This window comes from Crocodylus siamensis, chromosome 2, assembly GCF_052110815.1.
Source record: "Crocodylus siamensis isolate JL-2025a chromosome 2, ASM5211081v1, whole genome shotgun sequence".
Lineage (NCBI taxonomy): Eukaryota > Metazoa > Chordata > Crocodylia > Crocodylidae > Crocodylus > Crocodylus siamensis.
The window spans coordinates 20,058,864-20,083,183 of NC_143396.1; the positions used below are offsets into that span (position 1 = coordinate 20,058,864).

General features: G+C 41.8%; 1 protein-coding gene across 2 annotated transcripts in view; it reads left to right on the plus strand.

The window, feature by feature from the left end:
* Positions 1 to 24,320, plus strand: part of HTT (huntingtin) — a 157,735-nt gene that overhangs the window by 63,927 nt on the left and 69,488 nt on the right. For both annotated transcript variants that reach the window (XM_090035477.1, XM_090035478.1), the window contains 13 exons: positions 6,412 to 6,563; positions 7,902 to 8,104; positions 10,292 to 10,418; positions 11,072 to 11,199; positions 12,465 to 12,575; positions 15,667 to 15,744; positions 16,632 to 16,855; positions 17,528 to 17,606; positions 17,731 to 17,892; positions 18,629 to 18,684; positions 19,563 to 19,711; positions 20,848 to 20,984; positions 23,627 to 23,743. In XM_090035477.1, the coding sequence (XP_089891603.1) occupies positions 6,412 to 6,563; positions 7,902 to 8,104; positions 10,292 to 10,418; positions 11,072 to 11,199; positions 12,465 to 12,575; positions 15,667 to 15,744; positions 16,632 to 16,855; positions 17,528 to 17,606; positions 17,731 to 17,892; positions 18,629 to 18,684; positions 19,563 to 19,711; positions 20,848 to 20,984; positions 23,627 to 23,743 (1,723 nt within the window). The remainder of the gene's footprint in view (positions 1 to 6,411; positions 6,564 to 7,901; positions 8,105 to 10,291; positions 10,419 to 11,071; positions 11,200 to 12,464; positions 12,576 to 15,666; positions 15,745 to 16,631; positions 16,856 to 17,527; positions 17,607 to 17,730; positions 17,893 to 18,628; positions 18,685 to 19,562; positions 19,712 to 20,847; positions 20,985 to 23,626; positions 23,744 to 24,320) is intronic.

The following is a 24,320-nucleotide window of genomic DNA, read 5'->3' on the forward strand; positions in this document are numbered from 1 at the left end:
GCGAGGAGGCAGGCTGCTCCTCCAGTTTTGTGCTTCCCCATTATAGCCTATGGGCGAAAAATCAAGACAGCATTAGAACAGCAAAACTGTTTTGACGGAACGGAACAGTGCTTTCAAAAGGAAACTAAACTCGAAATGAAACACTGTTCCATCGAAATGTTGAAACAGAAATTGAAGAGGAATGGTGCTGTTTTGCACAGCCGTATTGGGTAGTTGAATTTTCATGCCATCCTGGGTCAGAGCTTGCCACTGGGCTCCCTGCCATAAACCACAAATGGGTCCATCTGTTAGTTCCCCAACCCATCCCTCCAGAACTCAGACCTCCCGTGCTTTCTTTACTGCAGATTACATGATTGCTGTACTGCGATAGTAAATACAGGTATAGAGCAGCAAGAACAGCTTCTGAGGGGGGTGCTTTGGAGGGGATGTGTGGCTTGGTGCAGCTCTCTGCCACTCAATCCTGCATGCACAGCAGGTCGGGTTGGATTGCCTCAGGCCAGATCCGTGCTGTTTGCAGGGTGGATCCAAACCAAGGGTTGCTGATTTCTGTTCTAAGCAATACTTATTGCTTTTGGTTCTTTGCCACTGGTCAGCCAAAAATATAGTAACACCATTGCTGCCATCCAGTTGCATTTTGCAAATTCATGGCGGTTCTTTTCCTAATGTTTCATGGGTCGAGAGATCTTGTTCACGTATTTCTTTGGGTGCTGAGCACTTTGTTTCCTTACCTATAGAAATAGGTCTTTTTTTTTTTTTTAAACTTTCCTGCTTTCCTCTTCAGAGTCCTCCCCTGCCTCCCCACCCCAACTTCAGCACCTGACTATCAAAGGGGAATCTATGTCCCAGTTTCATTACTTAAAAAATCTTTCCACTTCTTTGTCTGCCTAAAGCTGTGTTGTGAAGTCTCATGTTTTTTAAAGGCTGCTTTTTGTTCATCATTTGTTCTCTTTTCTCTCTGTACTAGGCCCAATTTTACAATATTATGAACAGCAGTCCAGCTGTTCAGCATCCCATGTGCTGCATCTGTACGCTGAAAGCAATGTTTCCATGTACTGTCATCTTGTCAAGTGAAGTAGGTTCAGACCTGAGTAGACTAGGAAATGGGGTTGGTGATTTTAATAAAAGTGTGTCCTCTGCAGTCAGGGCCTGAACTTCTGGATATCAGCCTCTACATCTTGGCTTTCTTGGTAGAGATCCCATATTTTGAAACAAATTCAAGGTTTTCAGGGCTTTCTACAATTTACCCTGTTGTATTTCTCAGCTCTTGTTTTCTTTACTCCACTCATCTTACTTGACTACTTTATCCATGTTATTGAAAGTTTCTGCCTAATCATGTCCTGCATTACGGCCATTTCTTTATTAGAGTTCTGCTTTTCTTCCTTTTATGCAGCCTTTACAAGCTATTATTATCTGTCTAGATATATGAATAATATAAATACCAGGGTTAGTGGTTGATTTCCAGGGAGGTATGACAGGATAGATCACTGTGTGCCCCATTCACTTACTTCCCCTATAAAACAGTAGTGGCCAACAAGTATGGCAGGCATGTCACAAGTTAAGCCCCACTCTTTCTCACGTGTCCCCAATTTTCTCCCCCATCCTTCCTTCCTTCCCCCCCACCCCATAGGCATACCTGATAGTTTGCATGGGATGGAGTACCACTGTGTTATCTGCAGGTCTTCATGAGGTGGTGACACCTTTGCAACCCATTACCTCCTCAGGGCAGCTTGCATCCTTGGTCCCTGCATGCCTGGGTATGAATGCCCACACAGGACCCCTGGGGTCCCTGCTCACCCCTCAGTGGGCAGCCCCTCAAAGCAGCCTGCTCCCCTCTCAGTGGGCAGCCCTTTCAGGAGGAACTCTTAATGGAGTTGACCCCGGTCTCACCAACAGGGCCTAGCTAGTCCTTTCAGGGCTGCTGTTCTTCTGGTGATTCCAGGTGCCTTCACGGGGTGAATGGGATGCGGTATCCCCATGGCTGTCATGGAGTGCAGTGGGGCTGAGGGCTCCTTGTGGTGCGCTGATGTTTGAACAACCAGTTCTAGTGTAACTGGGAGGTAACTGGAGAAGAGGGTTTTCCAGAGGGTGGAACTGGCATGCACAGGATTGCATAAGGAGCTCCCCACTGTTTTTGGGGGCATTACCCTCTGCCAGTGAGCAACACACACACAAAAAAATGGCTTAAAGCAATTTCAGTACTAGAAAATATAAATGAAAATCTGTGGCTCAGATGGTATGCTGTGAATCTGACCTTTTTGCAGTACCTTTGCCAGTAGCAGTTTTCATAAACATACTTAGAAGGGATCTCCGCTTAAGCAGCGAGTGGTGAGAGGGGGGCATGGGCAAGCCAGCAGACCCTACTGTGCCTGCAAGTCTTTACCAAAGCTGCAGCCAGGGAGTAGAGGGAAGGGGCCAGCCCTGCTGTGAAGCAGAGAGCCCTGTCCAGCCCAGAGAGTATGCCGGGATGCTGGGGGACTCTGATTTAATTTAAAACAGCAAGGGGGTCTAGGACAGACATAAACTGTCTGTCATGTATAAACTGGTTTGAGCCAAATCAGTTAAACCTGGTTGCATGTAGTATCAGACATCTCAAACCAGTTTCAGCCATTTTCAAACTGGTTTATGTGCACTGAACATCTGTTCTGTTACAAGTTTAAACCAGTTCTGATCACTTAAACTGGTTTATGTGCAACTTCTGTCCTTTGTAAACAACCAAAACCCACTATGAATAAAGATTTCCCCAAATTGGGGAAAAACACATTAATTGGCAAGCCATTTGTGTGTTAACTTTAGGGATTTCTTTGGTTTTCAACCAGGAGTGGGTTGCCAGATAGTAACCATTTTGGGCAGTAGCCATATACCTTTTTGTATTCCAAGTTCCATCTCACTCAGACAAAACCTTATGACAAAAGAATGCATGGGATGTTAAATATTATGCCCATGGTTAGCATTTGCCAGCTCCTCTTGAGCACTATGTGCACAGTGATATCGCTTCTCTGATGTCATCATTAATTTTTGCAGCAGTTTAGAAATCCTTGCTTACAGTTATGAAGGGAACTGTCTGTACGTGACAGTGTATTGTATTTATTCTGAGACTACCCATAGCTCTTGGAGGATTTAGATAGCCGCATTGTCTAAAGATGCCATCAGCACTGGAGAATCTGCCCCATTCCTCTTGCAGTTTGTGTATACCAACCAAGGCCTTACAAGTACCATTCCCGTGTGCTTGACTTGGGACCTGCAGGGGCAAAGCAGGACTCTCTCTTGCTGTTGTGCCTTCTAGGGCTTAGGGCTCACCTCCTCTGTAGTTTCAGTGTACAAACTACTGTTGCCCAAATAGTGTGCGGGAAAAGGAACAGCAGGAGTCACTGGAAGATGTGGGTGCGGTGAAACATGAGCAAGAGGACTAGTGGGAGAGGAATTGGAGCAAGCATGGAAATCTGCAACATGAACAATAGGTCTGGCAGTATTGTAAGCAACTGAAAACCAAGGTTACAACTATAAGCAACTAGGCACCCTTTAATAGGGGCACTGCTAGCTCTGCTTATTTTCTTTTTGCAGCTTACAGTGGGAGCATTTAGAGTCTTGAGTACCCATGCATTTCCTGTTTTACGTAAATCAGCTGCTCCTCAGAGCTCTCTGTAGCTGCCTGGGAGGACTGTGGTCAGGCACCCAGCATTGATTGCTCAGTGAGGGCCAGTGATGGGGCTGGTCTTGCTCAGGGCTCACTGGACTCAAGAGTTGGTTATCGTGTCCTGGTCCAGGGCTGCTGGGCTAGGCTTAAACCAAGATGTATTGCAACCGCTTGCTTGAGCGGTACAGCAGTACCTTTAGTGGGACAGCTGTGCCAACTGCAGCCCTGGGCTGCAGTGAGGATGGCAGGACTGAGTTTTTTGTTGTGGAGCAGCCAAGCAGGGTGAGAGGGGGAAGAATGGACTCTGCTGCCCCAGTCCTTGCAGGCTTCACAGCTAGGGTAGCAGGACCCCCGCAAGCTGCACCAGCCTCTTCTGGCACCAGACTGCATTCTCTTCCCTCCACTTTTTGCTTCTGCCTCCATCCCCACTCCCTCTTGTAAGTCCTGCCCTCTGTGCCCTGCTCGGCTGCTCTGATTAACATGGTGCTGCTGTACTCTAACATTTGCACTGCGGTCTGGGATGGAAGCTGGCACAGCTGCTGCATTAAAAGTGTAGCATTGCTTCTAGACCTTACATGCCACTTGCAAGAGCTGTCCAGGCCACTTTTGGCACAGGTGCTGCAGGATGGCCACCCCGGCTTTAAATCATTTAATACTGGCCACTGTCAGGGACAGGTTACTGAGCTAGATGGACTCTTGGCCTGACTCTGTATAGCATATACTATGTTTAAGGCCATTTACCTTCCTCTTCTCTCAAGCCTCCTTTTGGGACTTTTCTTCTGATCTGATATTAACTTAAATTATATATTCTTTGGGGCAGGGATTAACTTTTTTTTGTGAAGTGCCATGTGCATTTATGATGCTGTGCACAGTAAAACAAGAAAATTTAAGTCTTCTGCTTGTCATCTTTGATCCTATACCATCTGTTTTGCACCTATGCAGATCCTGCATTCCCTGTAATAATGGTCACCTTGTTCAGTATCAAATAGTCCTGCCTATTATTTAATAGGGATTTAAGTACTGTTAAAGAGCTGCTGCATTCTACCTTAGCCATGGCAACATTCCAGGATAGATATAGTTTTATACTTGTGTGTGCATGTCCCCGCATGCACACATGTGTATTAAACTGTATCTATCCTGGAATGTTGCCATGGCTAAGGTAGAATGCAGCACACATAAAAATAGAAGAATATTTTGATTTGGAATGAAAGGCACTGTATAAATGTAGTATGCCACTGCTGGGAGCTCTTTCTAAAAAATAACTCTATTCAGAATAAATCTATCTTTTAGAAGTTGAATTCTAGTAGGTTAGGTTTAGTTAAATTAGGTCTATGAGGCAAATCTGACGTTTCCAGAAGAAGCCGTTTTTGAGAAGTTACAGGAAGTAAGATTTTTTTTTTTCTGGTTTAATTCTGAAAAATCTGGGGTCAGATCCTATTCCTTCTGTTAGATGTGTGAGTGGTCAACTGCAGTGCTATTCCACACTCTGAGTCTTTGAAAAATAACGTAAGTTGGGCGAGTCCTTGTTTTTTGTGACTTCATCTTTTAGGCTAAGTTGAAAAAAAGTAGATTTGTTAATGGCTTTTCAGGGACTCATGGGGTGTGTCCAGACAATTGTGGTCATGCTGTATGTGGCACTGGAAACTCGTTTGCAGCATCACATACTGCCCAGTCTGGTGTTCTCTGCGCTAGAACGGCACACTGCCTGACCATGTGCTGCTCTGTGTTTTTGTTTTTTCCCCCTGAGAATATTTTGACCCCTGGATATCCGGGGGTCAAAAAAAAACTGTGGAAAAATCATGTGGAGCAGTGGACGTTCAGGCAGCATGCACTGTTGAAAAGTGGAGCCGGGCCACCTGGAGCTGCGCTGTGGCTGCTGGCCAGGTTCCACCTAGCAGGATTGCTGCAGCTGCAGCACTGGGAGGCCCCCAGGGCTCCAGGTAAGGCTGCTGGAGCCAGCACAGTGGTCCTAGGGTAACTTGCCGCATGTCAAAGCACATGTGGCATGGGAACCAAACGTCCATGCACATCTGGATGTACTCATAGGGTAGAATAAGATCCGAACCTTTGTGTAGTGGAATTATACCAGTCTTAGCTCTTTGAATTGGTTAGCCTGATTCACGTTCAACTTTGACAGATTTCTTTAGATAAACTGCTGTTAGTGCTTTTGAAACTTGAAGGATGCTGAACCTTTTGATAACATTATAGCAAGGCAAAATCTGGTTTGCGATAATAACTGTCAAGGCAGTGGCGTTGCCATGTATCTCTGTATAAACCTGGAGCAATGAACAGATAATAAGTGTATGAGCTTTAAATTTTGATGCATTTAAATCCATGTAGTTCTGTTGCTCTTTCTATTTCTAAACTAAATTAGTAAATCAATACATAAAACGCATGACAGTATTTCACCTTGGGAAGGCTTCATGATATTAAACTATTGTTTTGTGTTTTATGGTGCTTTGCTATAGAAGCATGCAGGATGAGCAAACCCTTATATAATATGGTTGTCCATCAAAAGATAGCATTCATTGTTTTGCTGTTTTTTGTAGTAGCAAGTAATGCTTTGAACAACCTCTTATTGATTGCATCACTGCTACCATCTGGTAATTTTTGCTATAGATTACTATTAAGAAAAACAAAGACCCTGTTTAAGCTAAACACTTATTAATAGTCTGTTTCATAAGAAATAGGATTCTAACTGCACACGTTAGTTTGTAGCAGCTGAAAATTTGCAGGGAAGATGCTTTGCATGACATTTAATAATTTTAAATTTCTAGCGTTTCCCAGATGAGTCCTTCAGAGGAATCTCGGAAGAGCTGTACCATTGGAATGGCTGGTATGGTTCTCTCCCTTCTTTCATCTGCCTGGTTCCCACTGGATCTTTCTGCACACCAAGATGCCTTGATTTTGACAGGAAACTTGCTTGCAGGTAGAAAAAAGATTGTTGGATTGCTTCAATGCATGTTCTTTATCATTTTTTCTCCATTTTTTTACTCAGAATGCCTTATCTATGTTTGTTTATACACAACAAAAAATCTGCAAGATTTAGTGGGCAACCTGTGTGGCAAGTGTGCCACAAATTAGTCCTCCACCCTTCCTGAATTCTACTCTAATTCCCTTCACCTGCCCAGTCTGCTGTTCTGCTTCCTGCTCTGTCACTCTGCTGCCTGCCTTCTTCCCAGTCTGCCATGTCCCACACACAGGATACCTTTGCCACTTGTGGCAAGCGTGCTACAGGTTGGCCATCCCTGCTCTAGTTTTAATAAAGTATTTTGCTTTCCTCATGTAAGCTGATTCTGTGGCCTGTCTTTTCTTCCCAATCCTACTTTGTACCATTCTATCAGGTAACAATTATAGGTTGTCTTTAGAGTTGACTTATTCTGGATCTTAACTTGTTAAAAAAATATTGTACAAACCTACCTGCATGGTAGACCATTTGAAATCTAGCAAACAAATGACCGTACAGACCAAGGCCTTGCATGTGATGATGATTACTATACTTCATGAGGCTAAAACAGTCTCATAAACCTTGCAGCTTCCACCTAGTCTTTGCTGGTTGGACAGGCAGACATTTGAGACTCTCTTATTTCTTGTATAGCAGTTAAGAAGAAAAAGTCATGTATGGAATAGCAGAGGTAGGATTTGTAGGCAGCTGAGAGAGACTAATAACTTGAGAAACAGGGTGAAAATTGGTATCAGTCTTAGCCTTCACACAAAAGCTGTTTTTTGAATACGTGATTTAGCACTTCATCCCGTGGGTCTCATTCATAAACTTATCAAACTCCACCTTAAGAGTAATTAAGCATTTTGCCTTCCTATTGGATGACTGTCCCTTAACCTCACTCCTTTGATCAGTAAGAAACTTTTTTTCTAATTTTCAGTCTAAAATTATTTATGGCTTGTCCATATCCACTTGTTCTAGTGTCAGCATAGTTCTGGAGGCCAGCATAGTTCTGGAGGCTCGTCTCCTTCTCTTGTGTTTTATAATAGTGTTACGGGAAGGAAAGAGTACTGCTATCCCCTTTCAGGCTTTTTTCTGCTAGCTGAAATAAACCAGGTCCTTCAGGAAACTCTCTTAGAATAGACTGTCAGTTCTCCTGACCATCTTAATGTGTGCATAGCTCTTACTATTTAACAATACACGTAAAATGAACCCACCTCTTAAAGTAGCTTGAATACCATGTGCACCTTCATGATCTGAGTGTTTATAACTGATGTACCATCTTTTCCTTGTCTCATTAATAATTAAGACTCCTTGTTATTTCAGCTAGTGCTCCCAAGTGTTTGAAAAACCCTTGGACTACTGAAGAAGATGCTAATACAGGAGCTGCTAAACAAGAAGAGTCCTGGCCAGCTTTGGCTGACCGAACTCTTGTAACTTTGGTAGAACAGCTTTTTTCTCACTTGCTGAAGGTCATTAATATTTGTGCTCATGTAATGGATGATGTTACTCCTGGCCCAGCAATAAAGGTATGACTCTTAAAACTGTAGTGATATAAAGAGCTATTTCTGAAATACGTATCTTGTTGCACATGATCTGGGCAACCTATAATTTAAAAATTGTATTTTGGTGATAAATCTCCAGTGCATAGCTATAGGAAACCAAGTACAGGCAACGCCCACTTAGTGCTCCTAATTGGTTCCAGGAAAACCAAGTGTTAAGCGGAATCATGCTAATTGAAACCCATTTCCCCATAAAAATTTAAATCATGATAAACTAGTTATTGCCTGCCCCACCACTGCTTCTCCCCTGCTCACCTACCCACGCTCCAGCCCAAGCCTGTGCTCCTGCCACCCTGCTCTGGGCCCCTGCTGGTCCTGGCCCCGGGCACTGATGTGGGTCCTGCTCTCATGCCAGCCCCCTACTCACTGCTTGTTGCTGTCACCACCTCTCCCCACCCCCTTCGCCTGCCCGCTGGCCTCTCTGGCCTCACTTGCCAGCCTGGGCACTGGCACTTTGGCTGGCTCTGCCATTCCTGGCCCTGGGCACAAGTATGGGCCCTGTGCTCCTGCTCCACTCTGGGTGCAGCCCTGGCCACAGGCACCGGTGCGGGTCTCTTGCTCCTCCCCTCCTTTTGCCGCCGCTTTTCTTCCCCACTGCCCCTACCTGCTTTGGCACCACATGTCAGCCTGGGCCTACGCTTCTGCCACCCCACCCTTCTGCCGAAACTCCCTGATTCCACTGAGCGCTGTAGCAAAACTGGCTGAGCGCTTGGTGGAATTAGGTATCCATTTTGCATGAGTGCTGTAGCAAAATAGTGCTAATCGGCACCACGTTAAGTGAGGGTTGCCTGTAACATTGCTAGGGACCTAGAAAATGTCTTCTGTGTTAGTAACATTGGATTGTACATTGTTTGTGGTGTCGTCTTAGAAATTTTTAAACTACTTTTTCTCCTTATGGGAAGTATCCTTCTACCTCTAGCCTGTTTCATGAGTGCATATATTCTGGCAATATTATCAGTCCTGTTCTTGAAGCTCTCTGAATAGGATTTTTAATTACCTATCCCTTTTAATTTGCTCTTCTTCTTCATAAATTTATTCCAATAGTATTTCTACATTTCGAAAAGACCTTTTAAATAAGTCCTGTCTTTTTTATCTGCCTCTTCTTGAGGAATGGCTCAGTTAGATTACTGGGTTTTCTAATTTATTTGTGTGTATGGAAGAAAAGATTGAGAGAATGGAAAGTCAAAGAAATGAGTTTGCCACTTTCAAAATCAAATGCAAAAATGGTAAAGTACATTCATGTCTTTTGTGTGAATTCTGCCTACTACACTCACAAGCCTTCCTTATTTGCAGACATTTTCATTCTTCTGGTAGCACTCTTTTCATATTTATATGAGAATAAATAAATGATCTTTTAAGTAATTAGAATGAATTTACTAAAGGTTTTCAGTACTTGAGCAAAGATTTTGACCTAGACCCATAGATGGGGACCTACCTGAATTGCAGTGGAAGTTTGCAGTGCAGTGGTGCCTTTTTAATTTCACTCTTTTCACTGTGTCCCCCCCCTTGCTGAGTGGCTGAAAGGTAAAAACCTTGACATTAATTGCATCAGCCACTCAGTGGGGAGGGTACAGGATGTGCAGCTAAAAGAGTAAAATTAAAGATGCTGCTGCATTGCAATTTTAGGTAGGTCCCTACCCAGTGAAACCAATATATTGAACTGAGCATTGGGCTAATGTATTCATGTGACACAGTTATGTGGTACTTTTGATGCACCACAAACTAACTTTGGCTAAAGAGAGGCTGTTTGTGTTCCTTGGATATGCAGAATAGCTTTATTTTATAATGTTTGAAAAAGTCACTATGTTTCTTTTAATGAAGGCTATATTTTGAGTCTGAACTATGTACTCTCAAGGCTGCCTTGTTTAACTCTGGCTTCTTCCTAAATGTTAGGGATGTGGGTTTTCTTGTATTCCTTTACTTGCACTTGAAAGAAACTTCTGGTAATCACTCTTTTGTTTAGCATTCCCAGCTTTTCTTCTCTTCAAAAAAGCCATGTCCTTGCTCCATAAAACAAGTGAGATTTTACATGCAATTAATTGTTGCATATAGGCAGGAGTAATTAAAGAGTGTATGCCTGTATATGTATTCTGAGTTTGCAAAAATAAAGTGTTTAGAAGATGACTCTCACACTTCCAAATATTTATATTTTAGGCAGCATTACCTTCTCTCACAAACCCACCTTCTCTAAGTCCTATTCGGCGGAAAGGGAAAGAGAGAGATTCAGTTGAACAGACATCTGTACCGATGAGCCCTAAAAAGGGTAGTGAAACTAATCCAGGTATGGAGATTGACAGATGTACATGTCTGTTTATGGGTATACATGGTGGACTAGGAAGAAAATCTTAGTTGTGTAACTCAACATACCGTGGAATGCCAGTGTTAATTGTGAAGAGGTTTGCATGGATTGGGAAATGGTTAAAATATTTTTGTAGAGAATCATAAAAAATCCATCCATTTGCAAGCAGTGTGGATTTCTGCCTCTTGCTGTTCTTACCAGTGCTGTTGCTGACTTTGAAGTCTAAAACTAAAAATGAAAATATTTGTCTTCATACTCCAATGATGGAAGCTGAATGCTTGCTTTGCTGTTCTTTTGAGCACAGATATTGGGTGCTCATGGAAAGCAAAAACCTAAATTTAAAATGACTATAAAAGCTTTAAGGATTTTCTTTAGATACTTTAAAGGGAGCAAAATAAATTCTTCTTTTAGAATAACTTTAAGAAACCCAAGTAAGTCCTCCTTGGGTCTCTTGGATTATTGTCACTAATTTTCATGAAAGGTAGTTACTGTTTTGTAAGATTGAATCATTTGGACAGACGTTTTTTTCTAGTAACTTGGATGCGCATATTAAATCATTTTACCATGCATTTCAAAGTTAAGTTACTGTTACACTATGGTGGTCTATCTAAATACCTTTCCTTTTCTTTAAAAAGCTGCTAGGCAAACTGATACTCCAGGACCTGCTCCAACAAGCAAATCATCCTCGCTGGGCAGTTTCTATCATCTTCCATCATATCTCAAGTTATATGATGTCTTAAAAGCTACGCATGCTAACTATAAGGTACAAGGCAATGTCATTTGGGTAAATGTGATATGTAAAATACAAGAGTAAACATTTTTTGGCTAGTGTTACAGGACAGTAACTTTACTTTTCTTTCATCTTGAAGTATGAAGTTTATTTCTCAGTATGGGTACATACATGCCTTGTGCACTCGGATTTGTCCAGGAGCATCTTTTTGGGGTTCTGCTTGTCCCTTGAGTGTCCTATAAAGATGTAAAGGATCCTCAGCTGGAGAAATCTCAGGAGGCAGGTGGAGAAAAGAGTACTGAAACTTTGAGGGAAAGATTTAGATCTCCATAAGGTCATATGCTGAACAGCTGGAAATAGCTTTGAATGGCCTTTGGGAAGAGTCTCTGTGGCACCCTTCCTGTCATCAGTCACTGTTCTAAGGCGAGTGTCAGCAAGCTTTTAACAATGTTTGGCTGCTGCTTGCAACCCAGCCACTACAATTACAGATGGGGTCATAAACAGCTCAAAGCTCCTAATTCACCTGAACCTGCAGTTAATGGGGAGAGGGAGGAGTAGGAGGGACTGACTGCGCCACAGCTCCATCATAACTGTCCCTGAGATCTTGCCTGTTGTTGAAATGAGTGGAGGCTATTTACACCTGAACTAGGGTTAGGTTGCTGTGGTTTAACTTGCGCTCACCATAAGGTGGTTGTTACTACCTGTGGCCACAGGTAAGGGTAATGGGGTGGCAGTTTACCACCTCAGCAGACTCTAGTATCTGTTCATATGTCTGCTTCTACCCCATGGTAAGTGAAAGCTGCACCAGGATAACTGGCCCCCATTTCATTTGGGGATAAACGACCCTGGCTTGACTCTCATCCTAGGGTGAGAATTTGTACAGAGCACAGTTACTGCTGAGCAGCTCGGGTACAGTAAATGCCTTCCTGCTGTTAATTGCAGGTAAAGGGACAGTGATAACTGCACAGAAGTGCCAGCACAGTACCAGTGTTGTAGCCATGATAGTCCAGGAACTGTGCAAGATTTTCTTGGTGATATCTTTTGTTGAACCACCCATATAGATGGAGAGCTGAACATACTTTTGGGCAGCGCTATGCAGATGAAAGGAATAATTGGACTAAAAATGTTTTGGGAGCCATTCTTGAATTGACTGAAGAGCTCTCACAAATGACACTAGTGGGGGCCAAAGACTGCTCTGTCCCAACACCCATCTGGCCTTCCTTTAATATCTACCTTTATACAATAAACATGTTAGGTAGAAGTCTTTGGTTTTCCTCATTTTCTCACTTTCTGCCAAGGTCACTCTGGATCTTCAGAACACTAATGAAAAGTTTGGATGTTTCCTGCGATCTGCTTTGGATGTCCTCTCTCAAATTTTGGAACTTGCAACTCTTCAAGACATTGGAAAGGTGTGTAGTTTAGGTTCAGAAATTAGGCACATTTGTAATATTTGGAGGGTAGTGGATACTACTCCATAGATGAACTGAAGACTAGCACCACAACAACCTATCTTCCCAAGAATCAAAACTTGCTCACATATCAAGCAAAAGAACTGAAGAGACACTGGGGCGCAACATCGCCTGGTGTCTCCACTTGTCACAAAATGCATGAGTTCACTTTTGTCATCATGAACTTCATGTACATGCTGTAGCTGAGTATGAAGATTGTTGTTGGTCCAAACTAAGTGTCACGTAGGTGGAATTAATATTTCTAAAATTTCTGATCATCGTTCCAAGGACACTGCCTTTGAAAGTCATGATGATTTTGTAAGTGTTTAATTGTTAGTACGCTGGGTAGCATAGTAAGTGAACCATAATGAAGGGATGTGGCTTAACTAATTAAATACTGTCAGTAGGCTTGCTGTGTTGTCAGGTAATAAAAAAAGATGAACAATTTTGGATAATTTAAGGGTAATACAGTGGCTTTTTTTGTCCCTATCATTCTCACTTATACTAACATAATTGTTATATACTGTAATCCCATTAAGTGGAGAAAATCAGGAAGCTTCCTTTTAGTTTGATATTTTCGCTCCTTGTTTTAACTGAGTTAAACTAGTTGGGTCTTCTGTAAAGCCTTGTAAAAGGTGTTTGTGGCTTCACAGGTCACAGTGCCTAACTTTTCAGGTGTCTGATCATTGGAATGGAATCAAAAGTGAGGTGCTTAGGTTTTCATTTTCATACAGCACATTGGGAGAGTTGGTTGTTTCTAAAGGAGCCATGATACAAAAACTTGTGTGCTGAGAAGCTGCCATCTAGAGCTACCCAACAGAAGGGGAGTGCTTGAACTCCTGCCATGCTAGAACTTAAAGGGCTGAGTCAAAGACCCAGGTTTCTTGAGGGCAGACACCTACAAGTGTTCTTTGAAGGCTCTGAGCAGGTCTCACTCTGCTGAAAATGTAAGTGCTACAGAAGGAGCAAGGGCTGGTACTTGGTTGGACAACCTTATTATATATTAACTTAAGTAGCAATCACCTGGACAGTGGGGAACCAGGGTTACAGGCCTTCCTCAGTCTGGCAGGGTTCAGATCTACTTCTTCCACCTTCCAGGGGAGTTCTTTAACTGCTCGGCTTCAAGCCTTTTGTTGAAGTTGTAGTTTGCAAGAAGAAATGCAAGTCTAAGGGCCAGAAGAACATTGTATTTCCTCTAATACCTCATGCACCTTTGCCCACAAAATTAGCCATCCAAAGTTGTCATGCATGTTTTAAGCAAAGAAGCTCTTTTTTTCTTTTTGGAGTTGTGCTTTCTTTCCGCCCTTCCCAGCAGCATGCAGGAGGGGTGGTGCCTGCTGCTTAGGCCATTCACTCTTTCCTTGCAAGTTCCACTGCTCAAGCTTGAACCCTGTCACAGCTGCTTAGCCAAAAGCTGCTGCCATTTAGCAGTGGCTACAATGGGGTTGAAGCTTGAGCTGTGGAGCTTGCAAGGAGAGGGAGACACAGAAGAGTAGATTCTCTTCCTGTTCCATGCCGCCTCTGGCCATGGCTCTGGAAAAATCTTTTTTCCTTCATACTGCCTTTCCAAAACAAGGTGTCTGTCTTATGTGAAGGGGTGTGGGTTTTTTTGTTTTTGCTTAAGAAAACACAGTAAGCAAGAGAGCCTGGCTAGCCTGAAGAACCAATGATGGCAGCAGTTGGTGGGCAGCAAGCAAGGGCATTCATCTAAGGGGAGAGGCCATCCTGTAGTCCAGGGGTTGGCAGGATTTTTAGCCAGAGTGCGAAAAACACCCCAACCTTGACCCATACCTTGACTTGGCATTTCAGGGGCAGACTGCCAAGGGGCTGTGTGGGATGTGATCCTCACTGCTGGCAGAGGTTGCATGCACACCTCTGGGTGGACAGTGGGGGAGGGATGGGGGTTGTGCTGCCCCAGCTCCTTCTCCACACTGCGCCAAGGCATGCATGCATGCAGTTGTTGCTGGCACAGAGCTGCTGCCAGGACTCTAGAGCCCAATGCAGCTGTCTGTAGACTGCCTGCTGTAGCTGCCCAGAGCCCAGGCCAGTGGTGGAAAGCAGCCAGGAGGCTGCAGATGGCTTCACTGGGCTCTGGAGCCCCAGCCAGGCTCCATAGTAGCTGTGGGTGTGGGTGTGCCCCCAAGAAGACTGGCCGGGAAGGGCACCACAACCCTGGCCCTTCCCCTGCCATATGCCCAGAGGTGTGCATGTAGCTGTGGCTGCCATGGAGCTCAGTGAAGCTGTTTGCAGCCTCTTGGCTGCCTGCCACAGCCAGCCTGGGCTCTTGGCAGCTGCTGCCAGCCATGGAAACTGGGCTGCTTGTAGCAGGGCTTGCAGCCTCCCAGCTGCCTGCTGCAAGCAGCCTGTGCTCGGTGGTGGCAATTGCCCAGAGCCCGGGCCAGCTGTGACATGCTGAGCAAGATGGCCTTGTGTGCTATGCTCTGGCACATGTGCCAGGGGTGGCTTACCCTTGCTGTAATCATGACTCCTTGGATTGTTTTTAAACTTTTATATTAAGAATTCATGGGATAAAATACAAATGCTCCCTTAGAGCAGGAACCAAGGAGACACAAGTGCTGCTCTGCCTAGTTTATGGGTCTTAGTGGGGCTTGGGCAGGAGTTGGGTGCCTAATGGCTCATATTGTGAAGTCTTGGGCATGTGCACAACACGAAATTGCAGGCATCTGTCCCCTGGACTGTAATTGAGTCTCATAGTTAGTTTAACTCCCTGGACAATACATGGGGAATGTTAAGTGTCCTTCAGCTTAGGGAGAGGTGCTTTGTGAGTTTTGAGGCCTTCAGGATTTGGTAGCTGTTGAGCATGTTTTGGATGTAAGCCCACTTTCTGGAACCTAAGTCTGTGTATCTGGCCTCAAAATATATTACATTTTTACAGTTTTTTTGTCCTTACAATTTTTTTCTTAGCTTGCTGGTGTATCTTTCCAGTCTTTAAGCTTGCTCTTTTTTCTGTATTAAGAATTAAGCAATAGGGTTTTACTTCCTGGAAAATATGATTACATTACTGTTTTTCTTTTTCCTTTAACTTTTTTAGTGTGTTGAAGAGATTTTGGGGTATTTGAAATCCTGCTTCAGTAGAGAACCAATGATGGCAACAGTTTGCGTGCAACAAGTAAGGAAGGAATAATTTTTATATTGGCATTTTAGGGAGAATTATTTTGGATGGTGCACTCTGTTCACTACTTTCTTCCTAAGGAAGATAGTTGCGGGGGAAACTACTTTTGGGAGAACTTGCAGTGCAGTATAAAGCAGATCTTTTTAGGTTGCTTTCATTGATGCTTTATGTAATTTTGTTTCAGAGATCCTTCTGCCATTAGAATAGTTTTCTAAACAGCTGTTATGTCCTGTAAGATGTGCCATGAGACTAGACAGTCACCTCGCTGGGGTCACCTGACCCCTAGTTGTCTTCCCTGCTTGGTGCAGGGGGCTGGACCCGATCTGCCGAGGTCCCTTCCGGCCTTACAATCTATGAAGTTCCTCCATTTAGCTGGGTGAAAAGCAGATTTAACAATTACCAGAAACCACATTTAAAATAAGAACAGATTCCAGTTTTGTTAATTTGGGTTACCAAAATTAACGTAGATACATACTTAGGTTGGGAACGTACTTTAGCCAAAGGCCTATTTCAGTTCAGAAAAGTTAAATTTAGCTTTCAGCCTTGTACAAGCTCAGAATAATTTTATGTCTTGATTATTCTAAAACCATGGGAAGGAATAGAGTTGAGAAGGGAGGGGAGGGATATCTTATTTTAACTGATCACTTTACTGGTTTAAACATTTGGGGATTATTAACTTAAACTGGTTTCATGTCTGCAAGAAAAAATTGTGCATTTTTTTTCTGTACTTTTAATGGTACTTTCAGCCTTTCTCTTGCACAGTTGGAAAAAAATTAAGACTGCAATGTGACAGTTTCATTCATAAAATGATTTCTGGGAGGATGGGACTCAAGCTATACTGTTCCAGAAATGCTAACTATTTTTTCCCCAAAACTTTTCCTTAGTTGCTGAAGACTTTATTTGGGACAAACTTGGCATCTCAATACGATGGCTTGTCTTCCAACCCCAGCAAATCTCAAGGCAAAGCTCAGCGCTTAGGCTCTTCAAATTTAAGGCCTGGCCTCTATCATTATTGCTTCATGGCACCTTATACACACTTTACGCAGGCACTTGCTGATGCTAGTCTAAGGAACATGGTACAGGCTGAGCAGGAACATGATGCCTCAGGGTAATTTATTGTTTTCCTTTGTGGTATAGTGGATTAATGTGAGCTTTTGTTTCCATGGAACGTAGTAAATCCTAATATAGTTAAGAGTTCTGAACTCTTGTGAAATACTTAAATTAGTTTTTCACATTGAAATTTCAGTATGATGATCAGTTGTCAAAAGCTGTCACCTTTTCTATTGTATTTAAAGTGGCACACCTTATCGTTGAGTTTGTTAACTTGAGCTTTGGTATAATCTTGGATTTTGGGTAGCACAGAAGTACTTCACAAACAAGTCGGACTAGCACATTAGCTTTTGTAATTATAAAATATGATATTAGTTTTATATTTATTTATATTATAGTAGGGTAATAATTTTTCATATTTAAGATGGCTTTTATTGTTCACATATTAGTGTTTGTTACTGGCCTGAGCAGAAAGGCAAAGGAATAATTTTTTTTTCTCACTCCTAGGTAGACAGGTTGTGCAGAACAGGCTGCAAATGTTGTTGGAACAAAGTAGGGAAGTGCATTTATGTATTACAGTTGCCCTTGATGTACAGTATGTCTTGCAGATGAAAATTGGGAAACGTGTATATGCCTATGTTCTCCAAATACTTGCAACTTTAATGGTAAACAAAATGTGTTCATGTGAAGCTTCTCAAGCTTTTTCTTTTGTTCTACTCTGTTTTAATAGATGGTTTGATGTACTGCAGAAAGTTTCAACACAACTGAAAACTAGCATTTCAAGTGTAACAAAACATCGTGCTGACAAGGTAATTAAAATGTATACATTTTTTTTTCTTTCCATCCAAATTTAGTTATTCAGCAGTTTTACTTTGAACTGGAATACTATAAAAATGAGAGGTGCCTTTTAACCTTTTATTTTCTTTTTTATAGAATGCTATTCACAATCACATCCGCTTATTTGAACCTCTTGTCATAAAAGCTTTAAAGCAGTACACTACAACAACATCTGTACAGCTGCAGAGGCAGGTTTTAGACCTCCTTGCACAACTGGTTCAACTACGTGTTAACTACTGTCTTCTGGATTCAGATCAGGTTAGTTACTCCTTTCATTTTTGCCAGTTTTTAGTAGGTTAAAGGGTCATTGCTAGGTTAAAATGTTTAATTATTTAAAGGAAGATGCATAATACTTGTCCTATCAATAGGAGCATCATTTTCAAAAACAGGGATTTATGATGGAATTTTATGAAATCTTCACCTTGTGAAAATTTTTATGATCTTTCTCATCAAGTTCACTTTCTGGCTATTATACAGTAGTAAATGGGTGAATGTTTTTTAAATCTCCAAAAACATTAATTTTATAAACATTTTATCAAACTTCAGAGAGGGAATGGCATGTAGATAACACCAAATGATTGCATGAAATGAGCTTTGATAAACAAGTATGTGTTGTAAATGCACAAAGGAAAAATGGTTATCAGTATTTCTTTCTATTTAGTTGAAATAGATAAAGCTGATGATTGATTTAACCACTGAAAATGCTTGGCTCTCTTCTGGTTCACAGAATTTTCCTGTTTGGAGCTTAGCTTGTAAACACTATGTTAATAAGTAGCAGAGCTGACTCCACTAAAATGATTTTTGTTATAAAGGAAAAAGCATTACCTAGATACTTGTGTAGGACTGTGCCTTCAAGACATGTCCCAGGGCCCTGTGCAAACTGGTGCTTTTCGGTTTCCTTATGTTTTTTCCTTAGTGCTTTTAGATAGAAATTAGTGAGACGTGTTTTTGTTTGCTGTATGCAGTTCTTGATGCTTGCTTCTATCCTTTGTAGGTGTTCATTGGATTTGTGCTAAAGCAGTTTGAATACATTGAAGTAGGACAATTCAGGTATGGGATATCAATTTGGCAAATAATATTCATAAATATGATGCATAACGCTATACAAAGCTGTACTTTGTGTGCCTTGGTGCGGTTTGCATTACTTTGTCATCTGTAGTATAGAGAGAGGTCTCTTGTTTTACATTCATTTAGTCTACAAGGTGCAAATCTACCCTTGGCATCTACAGTACAGATCACGGGTTACTACATATTTCTACAAAGCTTCTAAAACAGAGTTTTTCAACCCATGGGTCATGACCCAAAAGTGGATCGCAATATAGGAAAGGGTTGCAAACAAAGTTTAAAAATGGATCAACAAATTTAAAAAGTGGATTCTCCTTTAAAGGAGAAAAACATGGGAAACTATGGGTTTCCCCTTGCAGGCTAGCAGAGTTCCAGCCTGCAAGAGACTGCTTGGGGCTGAGAGGTGTGGGAGGAGGGCTGTCTGACGGGGGGTGGGGCACCATGTGCATATGAGTGCACACATGCACATCACAGCCAGGCAGCCTGGAGAGCAGTTCCCCACAGGTAAGTCTGTAGGGTGGGGGCGGCATAGGTGATGCATGGGGTGGGGCACATGTCCCACCCAGATCTGTGCATCGGCAGTGGACACGGGACTGATTGTGTGCACACATGCATTAGTTCTGGTATTTATATGAATGGAATTTTTTAGTAACTGAACTACTATTGAGAAATTCAGAAAAATAATTTTTAAATACTATTTTTTTAAGAGGTACAAACAACTGAATACATGAACAGACTGTTCATGATGTTTCTATAAAACCATAAATGTTTATCATTCTTCTGAGGTAGGGCTTGCTTGTATGTATCAAATAAAAGGTTTTGTGTATTGACACCTTTTTCTTTTCTTTTCTTTTTTTTCAAAGGGAGTCTGAAGCAATTATTCCTAATATCTTTTTCTTCTTGGTATTATTGTCTTATGAGCGGTATCACTCCAAGCAGATAATAGGAATTCCAAAGATCATTCAGCTATGTGATGGTATCATGGCCAGTGGAAGGAAAGCTGTTACACATGGTAAGTTTAAAAAATAAAATAGTGGATCTGATGCTAATTCACTAATAATTAAACACAAAGTGCTAAGGAAATCTGGGTGTATACTGATCAGTCCAGAAAACATTTTTGTTTAGTTTTCTTAGTTTTCTTGTTGTACTCTCAACCTTTTTTGACACATTAAAATAGTATCAGTGTAACTCTTTAAAAATAAGTGTATTTGCTTCTAATAAAATTTGTCACATTTATATGTAATTGGCAATTTCTACTTGAATTACTTTAAGTACAAGGAGTTTATAAATTTACAGCATGCTTGAGCAGTGAGGGAGAGTCTTGTGTATCATCTGTCTTTTTTTCTACCAAGTACTTGTTTAGTGTCTCTTGCTTTCTCATAAATTCTTTGAATTTAATAGTATCTGTCTTAATGTTTGGTTTAAACAGGCAGCTCTTAGTTTGTTGCAAGGGTATTGCCTATTAAATATTCAGCATAATTCTTTTGTCAGCTCTTTACAATACAAAGCAAGCAGGACAAAGGCAGATTAGAAATTGGATTTAAATGTTTTTCTTCAAATCTTTGTAAAATTACACATTTAAAGAGTGTGTGTCTGTCTAGCTGTCTATAAAACAAATAAATTTATTTAAAATGTTTGTGTATACACACAATATGATGTAAAGGCTATTGAAACACATAATTTCTTCTTAAGGTACGTAGAGGTTTTTTAGGAATCTGATTTGAAATGACTAAAAAACAAGAATGCTGTTTATTTAGGGCTTGCTTGTTATATGAATAGTAAATTACCACAAAAATGTTTCTTACTTTTGGAAAAAGAATATGGAAAACCTTATTCTAGAGATTTCAGGGAAGCTTGTGTAGATTGTCCTGAGAAAAGGTGCACCTTTCTAAAACACATTTAATACTAGCAGTAATGGCCAGATATGCCTGCGACTTGGTTTCTGCTTTAATAGGGGTTAAGGAACAAGAGTTATAGTACTTACATAGGTTTTTTATTTTTTTCCTCAGGCATTTATAGTAGCTTGTCACTAGCATGTTGACCACTAATAGCAGAAAAGTTGTGCGGGAGTCAAAGGACTAGAATTTTCTGTTGCATCTTTTGCATATACTACTGAAATATGAAATTTGTGAATATTTTTCTTTTTAGCTATACCAGCTCTGCAACCCATTGTCCATGATCTCTTTGTATTAAGAGGAGCAAATAAAGCTGATGCTGGAAGAGAACTAGACACACAGAAAGAAGTGGTAGTGTCAATGTTACTGAGACTCATCCAATACCATCAGGTGAGATAAGAGGATAAAGACAAACCTAGTATTGTGTATGATTTGTGGTATGTATTATAGTTTAGGCTGGCCATACTAAAAATCTTTCAGCAACCTTTTCTCTATTCTGCATGAATCTTCAGTAGTTGGGTATTGTATTGGAAGTTTTCTGACACAGTAGGATAAAGTATGCTGTTTTTTGACTGGGGCTGTGCTCCATGCCCCAGGCTGGAGTAAGAATGGCACTTGCTAGCATGGAGCAAAGGTAAATGGCTAGGGAGGGGGAAGAGGCTTCAAGGATGGAGGAGGCAGATCAGGAGGGGGCAGGTTGTGTGGTGGGGGGGGACAGTAGTGGGGCAGGTACAAGGTGGAGACGGAAGGGGGGCAGGCACAAGGTGGGGGATAAGCATCAGGGGCAAGATATCTGCCCCCTACTTTCTTCTAAACTACTGCCTCTCCACATAACCTGCCCCCTACCACCTGTCCCCCACTGCTCCTTTTACTGCCTCCCCCATCACCTGCTCCCTGATGCTCCACTACTTTCCCTGCTGCAGTTCTGGTGGGGATGAATTTAAGAAAATCCTCCAATTTAGTCTGTATGTGGAAAATTATAACAAACTTAGATTTTGTACATGGAAAACTAATAATTATTGGGTGGTCATCTTAAATTGGGGATATTTTGGATTCAGGTAAATATGGTAATTTGTTCATAGCATGTAGTGGAATTTAAACTAGTGATTCTTAACCAGGGTGCCATGATCATCTAGTCCAGCCCCTGCCCCAGGGGCAGGAAGTCAGCAGGGATCATAGGATCCCAGCAAGATAAGCATCCAAATGTGTTCTGAAGGTGTTCAAAGTGGGTGCTTGAACCACCTCCGGTGGCAGTCTATTTCAAACCTTGCATGCTCGGACAGTGAAGAAGTTCTTTCTTATGTCCAGCATGAATCGATCACAGTGGAGTTTGTGACTCTTTAATCTTGTCATCCCTTATGGTGCTCTGGTGAACAGATGCTCCCCCAGATCCTGATGAGCACCCCGGTAAAGTTATAGGTGGCCACCGGATCACCCTGAGCCTGCGCTTTTCCAGGCTGAAGAGCCCCATGGCTCTCAGCCACTCATGTTAAGGTCTGTTTTCCTGACCTCTGATCGTGCGTGTGGGTCTCCTCTGCACCCTCTCAAGCTTCTCCACATCCCTTTTGAATTGCAGAGCCCAAAACTGGATGCAGTACTCCAGCTGCAGCCTCACCAAGGCCAAGTACAGCGGGAGAATGACGTCCCGGGATTTACTTGAGAAGCATCAATGGATGCAAGCCAGCTTTTTGCTCGCTTTACTAGCCGCAGCATCACACTGAAGGCTCATGTTCATCTTGTGGTCAATCCTGACCCCCAAGTCCCTTTTATCTGTAGTGACATGTTGCATTGTTTTTGAGTTATTTGCCACAGAGTAATTGCTCTATTAGGTTTCACTCATTTTGTGACTACAGAAACATAAGAGCAGGTGTTTGAGTTTAAGGAGGCTGAGATCGACTGAAGTAGATTGGCTACAAAAGCTCATACCTCTCTGAAATTAAATTAACAGCCTCCAAGGTGCCACCCTGCCCTACCACTTTTTTTAGTTGAAATTCATCTAGTTTTGGAATGTTGTTCTTGTACATGTTAATGATCAGTGTACCTTTTTTGAGAACAATTGGAAAGAGAACTCTTTCTAATGTAGTTCAGGTATAGAATTTGCTAGAAATATGCCAGGGTTCAGGTAGAGATTTAGTTTCTGCAGTTGGATTGTACTTTGCCATTATTTTTGATTTTCATCTTGAGTAATAAAGTGTTTAGAGCAATTTCATGTAATGAGAAAATGTCCATTCAGAATGTGAAATGATTAGCATTGTAAACATTAATACAGTTAAGGGTATAAGAGGTGTGAGCCAGATCCCCTTCTGATATGTGAAGAGTCCCCAACCATATATCTGTTTTGGGGTTTTTTGCTGTTTAATCATGCCTTTACATCTCCTACTGTCTTACTGTTGGAGTAACTACTTGAGAAGAACCATGGATTTAAAAAGCAGAACAATTGCTCTTAATTCAATGGTAATCAACCTGTAAACCCCATGAGCCAGATTAGGCTGGATGCTGCATGTCATATCTGGCTGGAGACTGACCCTGCAGCCCAAACGCATGGATCCAGAAATTTGGTGGGAGGGGGGAGCAGTTACAATGAGAATTGCCATGGTTTAAGGAGCCTCATCAATTTAAAGCTGTTACCACACGCCTGCCACCTCACGTGGGATCCCACCACTGCCTGCCCACCGTGACATGGGCTGGATGACATGGCCCAGAGAGCCAGACCTGTCTTGAACTGACTGTAGGTTGAGCTCTACTGCTTTTATTTTTTTTAAGTACAGTATGTAAAAGATACTGGAAATGGTTATTTTATCAGAATTTAATAATGGAAGAAGGTGTTTTTTAAATGTCATCCAGAACCTTTTCACTGTTTTGTAGTTTATTCTCTCCAGTCATATCTTCTCTTTCTAGGGTTTTAAGATTTAACATGATAAATCACCTTTCTGAAACATCTCATAATTTGTTTTGTTCTCTTCTAATTATAATATTTAAATAAAGTGTATGGCATTTTTATTGATGTGTCCCCTTGCTGATTTTTTCTTCAGGTGCTGGAGATGTTCATCCTAGTACTGCAGCAGTGTCACAAAGAGAATGAAGACAAATGGAAAAGGCTGTCCCGGCAAATAGCAGACATTATTCTTCCAATGCTTGCAAAGCAACAGGTTATTGTCCAGCTTTTCTAATTTTATAATATGAAAACAGTGTTTCAAACTTTGCAGGTAAAGGTAAAGTAACTTGTATATAGTATAATAACATAGACTTCTCTGTCAGTAAGTGCATCTCTGTTCAAGATATGGTGCGACTTGCCCTCAGGTTTCACTCTAAACAGGCTTATTTTACCCAGACATACAAGACCATAATCTTTTTCAGCTGTAGTACCTGGGGAGTTGGGGGAGAGGGGTGATAATGCACATGTGCATGTGTGTGACTGAGAGGCAGGGGTGGCGTTGCTGCTGTTGGCCATGGTAAGTAAGAGTTTAAAAGATATAGAACCAACCTACCAAAGACATCCTTTCTTACATCAGTGTTGAGAAATATAACACCTGCTATGCTCATTTTCTTCTTAACCGTATGATGTAGCTTCAGTTTACTTCTCAGTGTTAGCAGAATTAGACTTGGGGGTTTTTTTGCCTGTTGGTGTTCATAAGTCTTGTTTTCTTTGTCTTTTTCTCATCTGCCTACTGTTCATTATGGAGGATTCTAAATTACCCGTCTTCAAGAACTGTCCATTATGTAGCT